Source organism: Stylophora pistillata, unplaced genomic scaffold (assembly GCF_964205215.1).
Source record: "Stylophora pistillata unplaced genomic scaffold, jaStyPist1.2 SCAFFOLD_1317, whole genome shotgun sequence".
NCBI classification, from domain to species: domain Eukaryota; kingdom Metazoa; phylum Cnidaria; class Anthozoa; order Scleractinia; family Pocilloporidae; genus Stylophora; species Stylophora pistillata.
In genome coordinates this window covers 43,106-56,195 of record NW_028290826.1, presented here as the reverse complement: position 1 = coordinate 56,195, position 13,090 = coordinate 43,106, and the positions used below count along the sequence as shown (strand labels likewise).

General features: G+C 42.7%; 1 protein-coding gene and 2 long non-coding RNA genes across 3 annotated transcripts; 1 reads left to right on the top strand and 2 right to left on the bottom strand.

Moving 5' to 3' along the window:
• Positions 1-320: 320 nt before the first annotated feature.
• On the bottom strand, positions 321-2,433 carry LOC148715845 (uncharacterized). The gene is made up of 2 exons (XR_015995814.1): positions 2,297-2,433; positions 321-1,756 (listed from the first exon to the last, which is right to left on the bottom strand). It is a non-coding gene; the product is annotated as an uncharacterized LOC148715845 (long non-coding RNA).
• A 1,089-nt stretch (positions 2,434-3,522) lies between these two features.
• LOC148715844 (uncharacterized) lies at positions 3,523-5,364 on the top strand. Its single transcript, XR_015995815.1, has 2 exons — positions 3,523-3,969; positions 4,279-5,364. It is a non-coding gene; the product is annotated as an uncharacterized LOC148715844 (long non-coding RNA).
• A 546-nt stretch (positions 5,365-5,910) lies between these two features.
• Positions 5,911-11,902, bottom strand: LOC148715843 (uncharacterized). Its single transcript, XM_088746415.1, has 8 exons — positions 11,782-11,902; positions 10,474-10,527; positions 10,116-10,157; positions 9,889-9,930; positions 9,258-9,791; positions 7,723-8,510; positions 7,351-7,532; positions 5,911-7,219 (listed from the first exon to the last, which is right to left on the bottom strand). Exons 1-8 carry the CDS (start codon positions 11,868-11,870, stop codon positions 6,506-6,508), a joined length of 2,445 nt encoding a protein of 814 aa, XP_088602541.1. The 5' UTR covers positions 11,871-11,902; the 3' UTR covers positions 5,911-6,505.
• Positions 11,903-13,090: the final 1,188 nt, after the last annotated feature.

Genomic DNA, 13,090 nt, shown 5'->3' with positions numbered 1-13,090 from the left:
AGTGGTAATCTAGTCTCTAATCATCTTCCTCAATTCCTGATCGTACACAATCTCAGACTGAATTATTTCAATCACAATTTCATATTTTCCTTGGACTTAAAACTAGGAAGACTGGTAGAATCTCATTCAGTGACAGGACAACATCTGTCATTACTGATGGACTAAAGAATGAAGACTGTAGTGAGATATCTGATTTCACCAATGAACTTTAAGTCAAGTATACAGATAAATGCAAGGTTCTGAAAGCTGAATGCAATCTTGACACATTTTGAACATGAATCAACTAATATAAGGACTCAAGCAAAGACTAAACAATTGGATTGAGATAAGTACACATGAACCATATTATTCTTGAACTCAAACTGTAAGACATACAATAATAGGTCAAATGTGACATACCAAATCCTCAGTAAAATAGGTCACTACCTTGAGGTTAAATGTACTGGAGTTACTTTTTCTGTGACCAAGAGGTTCTGAGCTTGTAAGTGCTGGTCTGGACACTCTGAACTACTGAGTTAAACTAACTAACTGTACTTCTTTTATAAGGAATCGAGCAATAGCAGGAAATTCTCTAGAATTTTGGAAGTTAGGTGTGATCATTCTAAAGGAAATTTATGATGCAAATCCTGTGTGTATGATAATTTGGTTATCATAGGAAATAGTTTCTGAAGATGTAATTCTAAAATTATAACAAAAAATATTGCAATGTCATGCACAATTGTTAGCCTGCTCACATGTAGACTATATAAAGTTTTAAACTATTATAAAAATGACTTTTCCAAACTCGGTGAAGAGAAATTTATCAATGACTTAATTTTCACGTCTAGATCTGGAATAACATCTCAAGTGATCGTTATAGATGCCAACACTGGATTCAATATTTTGCTATGATCAGATATCTCAACTTGTAAATTATCATGCACCGTGTCGAAAGCTCTCCAAACGCAAAATCAAGTCGTCTACCAAGCCCGGTATCACTAAATGCATTCTTGCCAAAATACAATACAGAGATAAGCTCTATTCCCAGATCTATAGGTGTCCACATTCAAATCCTAATCTGATGTATCTTCGTAAGAACTTCAGGAATAGTGTTGTCAAAGAAAAAAATTATAGCTCGCAAATCCGATTATTTTAAAAATGACTTTTTGTGTAATAAGATGAATATGAGAAAAACATGGTCTGGAATTAGATATCAATCATCAACATTGGTAAAGTAAAAGCTGATTACATTTCCCAGTATTCTTGAAAGTGGTAAAACTGTTGACAATCCCTGTGCTAATGCTAACATCTTTAATACTTTCTTTGTGGGAATGTAGCTAAAAAACACTGACAAAGACATTCCATGTGGGAACTGCTCTCCAACTGCTTTTCTGAAGGGCAATTTTCCTGATTCCCCTGTTACTTCAGTTCAAGTTGATTGATACATATCTCAAATGGACAATAACAAATCCATTGGTCCCTACAGTATACCAGTATCATTGCTAAAATTATTAATTTGCCAGTTGACAGGTACTGGCTCAAAAGAACAAAAGACAACTCACCAGGGTAGCCAGCGATTTAGGGCTTCGAACTCTTCTCGCGACGAAGGCCGTTCTCTGTCGCCTTGCTTTTGAAATATCGTTGCCTGTGCTCTCAACTGACGAATCATTTGTACATCCTTGAAACCGGGACCGTGTTCCTTATGCAGAAACTTCACCGCATAAAGCAGTGAGCTCACGTGGTTTGAAATTGTCGCCGAACTGCATTGCCTCTCGTCCTAGCAACAACATTTGAGTAAATCCAGGTTATTGAAGGTCACGTACAACCAAAAAACAAGTGAGAGAAATTGGCAGAGCTGAACTGACCGGCGAAGTAGTTCCGGCAGCCATTTTGATTCAAGAGACAAGCATTATGGTCAGCGGTCTAAGGGCGTCATGTCATATTTGTCAAGGTGTCCTTTTTGTCTCAAGCAAGCACGTGTCTCGCCGCGCGAAACGTGACGGCTGCGGGGAGACCAGTAGGGCATTGGCCGAGTTAAAAATATTGCTGACGTTGAACAAGCTGCAAACTTGCAAGACAAGAACGTCTTTTGAAAGCTGGTCAAACAAAAGCAATGAAGCCTGAAAAACTCGAATGATTTATGGGGCACAACGGTTCTATCTTGCCTGAAAATATGGCACAATTTGTGATTTTTCCTTTTCTTTTACCTTTGTTGCCGTCCTATCAGATGGCTTGAGACAGTTTTGCAGTTTTTGTCGGCAAAGTTATTTCCTAAAGGCGACAAGAAACAATTGCCAAAATTCAAATCTGCACTCACCCTGAGAAAGTTGAAATATTGTTCCATGAGACTTAGGCGGAGAAAAACATCTGGTGCTAGGTCCATTCCGAGATATCTCTTCAAAAATCCAAGGTAGCCTTGAGATGAAACAGAAAAACAGAAAATCAGGTCAGGTGTGACGCACGTGTGTGTTGCTTACTTGCTTGCGAGCGAGATATTTGAATGCGAATAAGCTAGCAAGGTAATTGACTGCGAATAATAAGTGTTCATGTAGTGACTTACACATCATGCGCTCACGCGCTTTGAGGAAAGTGGACTGCGCGACGGCTACACTTTGTCGTTCAAGGTTCACCGCTCTAGTGAAGTAATTGGAAACAGCATCCAGAAAGACGTCCACATCGGGTGGGATATCTCGCGGACTTAGGGCGTAGGTGAGTTTTTTCCGGGTAGGTGTAGGAGTCAAATGGTGCGGGCTGTCCAATTGGCCAAGGCAATCTGGTTGTGGTGATTTTTGCTGCGTTGCCTGTGCCTCGTGGCTTACAGGCGATAAACTCGAAGTCGAAGTCGAAGTCGGAGGATGTTGCGTGGTTTGATCGTGAAAGTCTAGGATCTGTGATTCGTCGTCGTCGGAAGCATAGCACAGGTCTACGAGAGAGGCCATCTTTTTTTCCCGCTGGTTTTTCTCTCTTAGGATGGGAGAAGAGATTGTTTTAACCCTTGAGTTGTCTTTTGCGGTGTTCAGTCGGCAGCGTTTGGAAGGAATAGAGGCCGATTAGGTGAGATCATGGACTTTTTAAAGTGGGGCTGTGTCGTCCCCTGGGGTTTGACGATTGGACAAAAAGTTGAATTTTTGAGAGCTTAATGCAGGCGCCGCGAGAGAGCTGGGCCTTAGAAAAACTGTTCCCTCAATAGTATAGAAAGTGCAGCGCGCGCCTGTCACACTCTCGTGTTTGTGAAATGCGCTGTTTAATTATGAGAGAATGATAAACTTTGAGGATGAGCTAAAAAGTTGAATTTTTGAGAGCTTAATGCAGGCGCCGCGAGAGAGCTGGGCCTTAGAAAAACTGTTCCCTCAATAGTATAGAAAGTGCAGCGCGCGCCTGTCACACTCTCGTGTTTGTGAAATGCGCTGTTTAATTATGAGAGAATGATAAACTTTGAGGATGAGCTAAAAAGTTGAATTTTTGAGAGCTTAATGCAGCCGCCGCGAGAGAGCTGGGCCTTAGAAAAACTGTTCCCTCAATAGTATAGAAAGTGCAGCGCGCGCCTGTCACACTCTCGTGTTTGTGAAATGCGCTGTTTAATTATGAGAGAATGATAAACTTTGAGGATGAGCTAAAAAGTTGAATTTTTGAGGGCTTGATGCGGCCGCCGCGAGAGGGCTGGGGCTTAGAAGAACTGTTCCCTCGATAGACTAGAATGAATAATGTATGGCGTGCGGCTGGGAGAATCTGGAGTTTGTGAAAGGCGGTGTTTAACTATGAGAGAATCATAAAGTTTGATCAGAGTTAATAGAGGGAACGGGAAGTGGTTATGAAAGCCGGAGAAGTTCAAACGATAAGAACAATGGGAGCCCTCTGAGGTTGAAGGTACAAGTCACATTCAAAACAAGATGGCGCTTGCTATGGGGAGACGATTTGGAAGTTATTTTAGACATTTTAGAAGGCGATGAAAGAGTCAATCAGCAGTTTGTAGCAGCAGTTAAGCAGCATGTAAGTTGCGATTGTGCTAATTGAGGTGTCTAATTTCTTTCTACCGACCCAAAACGTTCACTCGGAGATATATTCGGGGCATGGCAAGTTACTGAGTCGAGTCAGCCTTTTAAAAATGTTACAGCCCCAAAAATTGGACTTAGATATACATGTCCTAGCTGCAATGACTGATCAGGGTTTTTCTGTAGAAGCTACACTGAATGTCTGGTTTAATATGAGAAGTACTTGCTGGAAACAGCTCACATGGAATTTTTTAGCTGGTTGTAGCAATATGTTGCACGAATCGTAATTTTTCTTTGTTTGTTGTAGGTCCAGCAACATGAAATGATCTGCAAAGCATGCAAAATCTGATTTCAAGTAATAGAACCGTGGTGGGCTATGGTCAATTACAGAGCCAGCTCCAAGAGTGGTTTCACTAGGAATTGAAACTGTTACAATAACTCTCAAAGCTACTAGTGATAGTGATGGATTGATCATAACTGATCAAGGATGTATTGCATGGCATGATTACTTTGTGTGAGTACGGATATGCTCACAATTCTCCTTCCCAAAGGATGTGAGTGAGAAAAACAAGATCGAAATGAAGCACACGACAGAGGGGAAGTGTCTTTGCAAGGAAATTAGTCAGAGTTGCTAATGAAATGAACAAGGGAAGCAAAGTGAAAGTTCTCCATTTCTATTTCACTTACTTTTGTGAACAACAAATAGCAAAGTTGTTTACAACATTATTAAAAGAACCTAGTTTCTAATGTTTAGTTCCAAACAATGTGACAATGCCAAATGAAAACTTTCCCATGTGAATGTGGAACTTGGTGTAAATACGATCATAGCTTGTTTGAATGGAATTTGGAGGATTATGGAAAACTACTTATGAATTATTTCATTCTAAAAGCGTGTGTTAACCATTGTGTTAATCACTGTTTGATTGTGAAAAAGTGGTCTGTCATTTCATACTGGCATTTGTGGATGGCGTGCCAATGTTCTTCTCAATTTCACATTAAAAAAAAAAAAACACACTTCCTATGCTTTCTGTCCTCTTACATTTGTTGTAGGACTGCAGAAGCAAGGCTACAACCTAATTGGCATTGTGTAGTTCCAGAAAATGTCCATACTCCGCTTAAAGAGAGGGTTGAAAATTCTTGGGAATGGGGGGAATCTCAAAGGCCAAAAGCCTCAAGGAAATGTATGAACCTTCATTGCAATTTCCAGAGTGTTGGGAGGGGGTCTTAAGAAAAGTCCCTTCTGTGGGGGGGAGGTATGGATAATATTTATAGAAGTACATAGGGCAAAAAAATTCCAACCTCCCAAACGAGGTCTCTAGTTTTAGTCACACAAACTTGACTTTTTCGTCGACCCTGACAAACCTAGAATTGCCATGAAATTTCTAACGAGCAATCTGACATTCTCTTTCGCTTAAATACGGTAGCATAGCCAGGATATTTAGAAATTCCTGTAAAGAGTCGTGCTACTACACAGCATTTTTACAGTTTGACTTTTTTTCGGCATGGCCACTTGGCATCGGTAAGCTGTTCCCAAGATTTCTTCCCATCTTTCCTTCCTTTGGTATTGCCACTCTGACATGAAATGGATCTCTCCATTCTAATGGTGTTACTATTGTAACCAAACTGATGAAGAACTGAAACCTGTAACAAAATGTTGATGATTGATATGGATGATTTAATAACATATGACTTGGAATCATTTGAGTATGGAGATATTTAGATTTAATGTTTGAGTTTGGATTTTCTGATTTCAGTATGACTCTTTTTCATAGATTTGAATGCAATTGCGCTCTGCAATTTTCCAAAAATAATATGTCCAAATCTATTTGCGAAAAGAAAAAACAAAAAAAAATAGAAGAGAAGAAAACACCTGTAGATATCAAAAACCCAACCCTTAGAGCAACAATTTAAGATACACACACACACACACACACAGTGGTTGTTTTCGTTGTAAAACAAGATTTAATGGAGTGGCTTCAGTTTACAAGCGTCCTCCTGAAATAAAACTAGTAGTAGTAGTAGAATCTTTATTTATACACGATAACAATTCAAGGTAAAAAGCTTGTGGGCTCGTGTACTTAACAAAATAGTATCTAGCCAACTTATGATTATACTGAGACACATTTCAAACTAAATAAGAAGCTACACTACAATAAAACATTCAATTTCCTCTCAAACTTAAAAGTACTTGTAATCAGTTGATCTATTCCTAGCCGTCGAACCTGATGAACTGGTAAAAAGTAAAGCTTGTGAAGTGATTGTTTCTCCTGAGATTCTTAAGGGCGAGACTACCTACATTTTTGACAAGATGGTTAACATAGCTAACATAGTAGCGAACCTCTATATGCTAAAGAGTCCTAGACCGGCGATCGGTCGCGCCGGTGAGTGACGAACAGAACATGACAGCGAGAACGAGGAAGGAAGGAAGGAAGGAAGAAAAACAAACTAACCCTAACACAATTGAAAAATCTGAACGCGTGCAAAGTCCAAGTCATTCGCAGGCGCAGTCACTGCCATTTAGAATAGGACACTTTTCAGGTTTGGAGAGAGGGGGTCAGAAAGTCCTTCCAGGAAGAATCGTCGGGCAACCTCTTACGGATGGCTTCCAGAGCCAGCAGTTTGGCCTGTCGACCGCGTTGGGCGATGACCGTGTTTGCTACCCTCCGCAGCTGTTCCCAGAAGGCCGCTCGACCACTGGACAATTGAACGCAGAGCAGCTGGGGCACCAGCAGGGCTAGCTCCCCGATGCGTCGGATGCACTGCAACCTATTTCTTTCCACTTCTAAAAGGGAGCACAGCAAGGCCTTTACAGACTGCTTCCTCGTAGTTTTCTGGCCGGGGGGCAATGACTTGGGGACTGCCAGCTCGTAGAGTTGGTGGACGGCCACCGCACTGGCCAGCAGTCGGCTGAAGAGGGCGCCCTTGCTAGTGGAGCTCCTAGCCAGGAGATGGCAGAGATCCAGGTGGCGAGCAAACACCCTGCAGACGGGACATGGTGGTTGTCGCCGACAGGGGTCTGCTGGCTCCATCTGCGGCCAAAATCGACCGGCCTTCAGGGCACAGCTCTCCTCTGGGCAGTCACAGGCAGCGGCGCAGATGACAAAGAGGCTTGCCATCTTCTCGGCCACCATTTGACGGTGCGCGTCTGCGACTCGCTGGCTGGTGGCCTCTTGCACTGCCTCCGGATCTTCTTTCCAAGCGCGTCCTCCTGCATTTGCCGCTGTGCTGGCCATGGCAGTTTGTAGTTCCTGTTGGGACAGACAACAAGAAGGGGAAACAAGATTGACGATATACATCACCAGTGCGCCAGGAGGCACACAAATGATCCAACAGGGTTTAACAGTGATGATCTGATCGGTGATCACGAATGTAAGTTTACCTCTTGGCGAAGTGGCTGGTGGTCTCTGAAGAAGTTTGACACGGCCTGCCACGTTTCCTCGTCGGGGAAATCCTCCATTCGGAGACCCGGCACCGACGAGTGCCTCAGGCCCCAGCGATCCTCTGCCTCTGCTTGCGCTGTCTGCCCTTCGCCTTGGCCTGTGGTCGTCGCTCCTGCTCCAGCTGTCATTAAAAAAGTGAAAAAAAAAAAATAATAATAATAAAATAAAATAAAATAAATAAATAGATAAATAGATAAATAAATTAATAAATAAATAATGTGAACAGAAAAAAAAAAAAAACCGAACAAAACAGACAATCAAACAAAAGGCAGCAGTTGGTTAACGCGGTTGCTTTTCAGCCTTATCATTACCTGGTTGTCCGCCCTCAGGCAGCGCCCTTTCTTCCGTGCGCGTCGCCTTGGTTCTAGCACCGCCTACAGAGGAAGCCCTTCTCTTCTTTCTTCTGGCAAGGCCGGCGACAGCCGTGGAGGTGGTGGCTTCTGCTGCCCTTTCGGCCCCACCGCCGTCCCCTTCGGACGAGGAGTCACTCTGCTGCCCAGGTTGGCTAGCTAGCCGCGCGAGCAGATCGCAGAGCAGTCTGTCTTTCTCTCGGGAGGACTGGCGTTGCGCAGTGCCGTCGCTGGACGACTTGCCGATTTCCCGCATGACGCTTTGCGGACACTCTATCAGGGGTTCGTCGGCGTCGTCGTCTTCCTCGTTGCTAGGGCTGGATCCCTCCGCGGCTGACGACTCGTCGCCCTCTCTCCAAGCTGGGTTCAGGTTGGAGTGAAGCGTTTCTAAGGTCTCCGGCGATAGGGCTTCAAAGGTGGCGAAGCTCACGCCGTACTCCACCATGGCGGACGCAAGGTACTGCGGACAGAATGTTCCGCTCTGATATCTGATGGCCGCGTACCTGAGGTTTAGGAGTCGCGCCCTGCTGAGACCTGAGCCCGCGGTGGTTGCCCGACTTACCAAGCAGGCCACGTCGCACACAGCCAGTCGCCTCAACGTCAGATTACTGGCTTTCGCCGACACTGTTATGTTGCCCGGTAGAAAACCCCCGTGGTCTTGCGTAACGAGCTTCCTGGGAAAGCCGTGCGTGTATTCTGGGCTGGCCAGGGACCAGGGAGGTGCATTCCAGACCATGATATTTCCAAACCTACATGGAGACGAAGGATTACCAAACAAGAATTAAGGAAAGAAATGGATTGATTCATTTACTTAAGTATTTCTACAAAGTGCACGAAAAACAGAGACACAAAACTGAAAGAGAAACCGAAAAAAAAAAAAAAAAAACTGAAACAAAAAACTAAGCATCCTATTCCCCCTCCATTCCCTAGATCTAATACGCTCACGCAAAAAGGAGGCAAAAACTAGAATCTAAGAGCTACAAACCGAGTGGGTTTGTAGCTCCGACGACATTTAGGACAGATTATTTTAAAAGTGCGATAATGTTCGCCATCAAAGACATGTAAGAGTCTTTTAAAGTCAAAATCCTGAAGCTCGCCCCTAAAAGAGCCAAGGGGCTCTGACTGCCTAGCATCAACTGGAATATGTTTCATATGTTTGTTGTTAATTGGAATATTGTTCCACAAAAGGAATCATTCTAATCGAGTCAAAGTCTCTGCAAGTAGATGCTTTGCTCATATTTGGTTTCATTCAAGGGAAAAGCTGAGCATCCTTCCTAGGCGAGTCTGACTGGCCGGTAACAGGTGATAAAAAATGATCCAAAGGTCCGGCGGGCTAGATCTATCTGTCCACGAAGTCATTTAAAGAAGAGAAAAAAAATAGGAGATCTAAATACTCCGACCATTAGCCAAGGGGTAAGAGTTTAAGCCTAACGCGGAAATCAAATCAAATCATATGAAAATGAAAAAAAGAAAACGAAAAAAAACCAGCGACCTACCTGTCCAAGCGAACCAGGTTTAAATTGCTGTCTAAAGGCGCTTGTCTGCTAGTTAGGGCTTCGGTCAACTTTGCCCCGTCACGTCGGAAAAGTTCCCACTTGTTCAGGTCTCTGAGTAGATGTTTGCGACGGGAAGACTTCTGGGTTGGATCAGACGGAGAGGGCAAAGGAAGCGTGTCTTTCCACCCAATCTCTAGGCTGCGTGTGCAGTAACGTATTGCGCTGGCTGCGTCTTCGAAGGTAAGTGCGTTGGAGACCCTCTCCTCATCAGAGTCGCGAGGCACTATGTGTCTTGGCAGCGTCAGACTGTCCAACAAGAACAAATCAAAGTTGAAGGCTAGAGGCCTGTCCGGGGATTCTGCGAATGCCAAGGGAAAGTATGGCTGTACAGTCTCCGCGTCCCTTTGGACGGAAAGTGCCTCCTGTTTTCGGTAAAAGGACTGACTGCTCTCCTCTACAAGTTCCTCTTCTGGCACTAAAAATGTCCTGTCCCCGGGCGTCTGCACGTCTTCCTCATCATCGTGGTCGTCAGCTCTGTCGGCGCAAAAACCTCCTATTAGACCATTACCCTACGGCTACCAAAAGAGAAAAGGGAAAAAAATGGGCCAAGTAGAGGAGCGATTTGACCCACCTCCTACCACCTTCCGCTGCAGCCTCCGTGTCAAGCAACTGTCTGAAAATCCAAGACAGACACACTTTTTGTTTGTTTTTTTTTTTTTTTACACAAGTAACAATGGCAATAGATACAGATTGTGGCCATTTCCAGAACGTACCGAGTGCGCGCGACAAAATTGTACACCAAAGATATATCGCAGATCCTGGGTTACTAAAAACAAACAGAAAACATGAGGATCCTACCTTGCTCCAGCGCCACTGGTTTTTCGACTTCTCTGGTTTTTCCTACACAGAACAAGATACGCGATCGTGTTAAGTTGTCTAGGCTCGTTCCAAATGCATTTGAAATCACGGTGAAATGAACTAGCTACGCCTGCTGCCCCAAGAAGTGAAACCATAGGTTAAGAAGGCATAATCGGCGGTTTGACCAGAATATCCGAGTTCACGTCGAATGCCTTACAAAAGTCACGTAAGCTATCTTTCTCAAAAGTTTCAGCGTAATAGTGGAATTCTCTCTGAACTCTGTCATGAAAACAGAGAACAGATTTCACGGCTTTACCCTGGTTCCACGTGTCATCATCATTTAGTTGATATCATTTACCTTCTTGGTGGACTCTTGTCGTCTCTGCCACTACCGTCACTCTCTTGCGAGGATCTACGAGAATAATGAGAATCATAATAATAATAATAATAATAATAATAATAATAATAACAATAAAAGGGCTCTAGATTTGCCATTCACCTTTCTCTTTTCTGTATAGTTTTAGATATGCTTTTACTTATCAGATTATTAGACTTTGAATCTGTTCAGATTTGACTCCGTTATCTATAGTTTTCCAGACGCTTTGAAAGAAAAAAAAAAAAGGTGCAGATGTGAGCCGAAAGTGAGTTCTTTTTCATCGTTTTATTCGCTGTTAATATTTTGTATTGCAGAAGATTTGATGGAAATTATTGCTATATGATAGTAAGGGAAATAATAAGGAATCATAGTAAGGCATAATGATAAGGAATAACAGCAAGGCAATGAGAAAGCTATTTCTGGGAATCATAGCTAAAGCCAGGAATACTGAGCCAAGAAGTGTTCAGCATTATTATCATAGCTATCATTATTATGAACCGAGGTGTGTATGCACTCGCTTTTCTTAAATTTTTATCAGACATTTCAATGTATTTTTCGATTTTTAAGCATTTTATCGGAATAATAATAGTTATAAAACAAAAACAAGACAAAACAAAACGGAAACAAAACAAAAGAAAAACCAACAGTTTTTTCGCCCAATGTAAAAGCAAAATAATTATAGTGATCGCTTGAGGCTTTCAGTCGGAATTCGCCAAGTAAATATTTCGCTGTTAGATTCGCTCCGACGAACGAAGGGCTAACGCTCGAAAGGTCAGCTTTTATAATCGTAACGGTGGTCAATTTACCATTTCAACTTTGTTGATATGTTCAAATTATTTCCTTACCCCCACCGACGCAGCCCCAAGCATTTTCTTTAGAAACTATCGGCCTTTATTCATTTGGCTGTTAGGTTTGAGACGAGTTTTTCGAAGTGTGTCACCAGATAGCCATTTTATAGTATGGCCACGATCGCATCTTTCGATGGTGAACTAGCTAGAAAACCAAAATAATATTTAGAGTCGCTTGACCTTGCTAAAGAAACATTTAATACTCTCAAGAGGCTTGAAAGATCGAAGCTTTCAGTGAAAATTCGGTGAGATTTTCTGACTGCCGGGCATTTAGTCTATTTAAGACCATTCCCGGCTGCCGGGCATATGTATATAGCCACAGCGAGTTCCGAGTGGAAACAAACAAACAAACAAGCGATTTGCAATATTCCTCTTGGAAGTGTTACAAGATGCTACAGCGATTTCTACTATTGAAAACAATACTAAATAATGCTTCCCCTACCGAAATAATTCCTGCGAATCTCGTTCCTCGTTCGCTGGACTCGAACTCTTGGATGAAAAATAATCGGAGATCGCAGCTTTCCGGCTCATTTTTAGAGGTTCTCGCTGCGGCTTCAAGTACGTTTCTTTAATATGTATGTATTTTTATTTTGCCAGGGGACACTTATATATAACGGGGGCACCTTACGTCAAATTTCCCAAAATAGATCTTGCCTTACTTTGTTTACCTATTGACGTCAATTTTCTCCAAATAGACGTCCCAAAAAAGCCTCTTGACGTCATTCGAGGATTTTCCCCACGTAGCTATTTTGGTGTTTTGGCCGAGCGAACACTGGAACTTGCCTCGACGGGGCAAGTTCCAGTGCTCCGGCGGCTGCCTGTGCATTCTCGGTGCTCGAATGACTTGGACGGTCGAACAATATCGTATTAAATAATAATTGAACAATATGGTATTAAACCGACAATTTCTTTTGATCGATCCAGCCCAAAAGAGTCTCCCTTTGTTTACATAGCCCTCCTACGCAGCCCCTAGGCCGAGATGATGAACGAAAGCTTCGATTGGACGGCAGATGGCCAAAGCAGTTTCCCATTACCCTTCGAGATCATACGTCAAAATCTAACCAAAATACCTGCAAAAATAAGCACTTTTCCGTGAAGAGAAAGCAAGAATATTTTACCGACAAAAGAAATTCCTGTAAAGAGTGTACAAATCAAATTGAGACGACAAGTGACTTCCTTCAAGCATCTAAAGAGTGTACAGATCCGAAATGAAGCTGACAATTCGCTTCTTTCTTCAAGCAGAGTCCTTGAGATGAGCCTTTTTTTCTTTTCGTTTCGTTCAGTTTCTCCACAAAACAATGCTTCCTTTTTCGGTCAATGAGCAAAATCGCCAAGCTGATCAAATGAAATTTCTCACAATCTACTACCTAAGGCTTTTCTCAATGTCTTGGCACATACCAGTCGTGGGTAATTGAAGTACTGGGCTAGCATGAAAAGTCCAGCTTATTATATGAGTCAGGTCAGATCAGAACGACCATTTTAATACATGCTGTTCTTTGTAAATGATGACATCTTCATGTAAGAGAGTTGGTTCTAAGAGAGAGCGGTTGTTATTTCTTTTGAAAGAAGGCAAAGATTCCCAACGACAACCCTTTGAGCCCCCCCCCCCATACCCGCTTACAAATTCTCCCTAGTGATCTTTCCATTACCTTCTTCACAGAATTTGATACAATACCCAAACACTTTTCCTGAGCTGATCACTTTAGGAAATCTCATAACTTTCTCTTCTCATCTAGTGATATTGTGGGGGG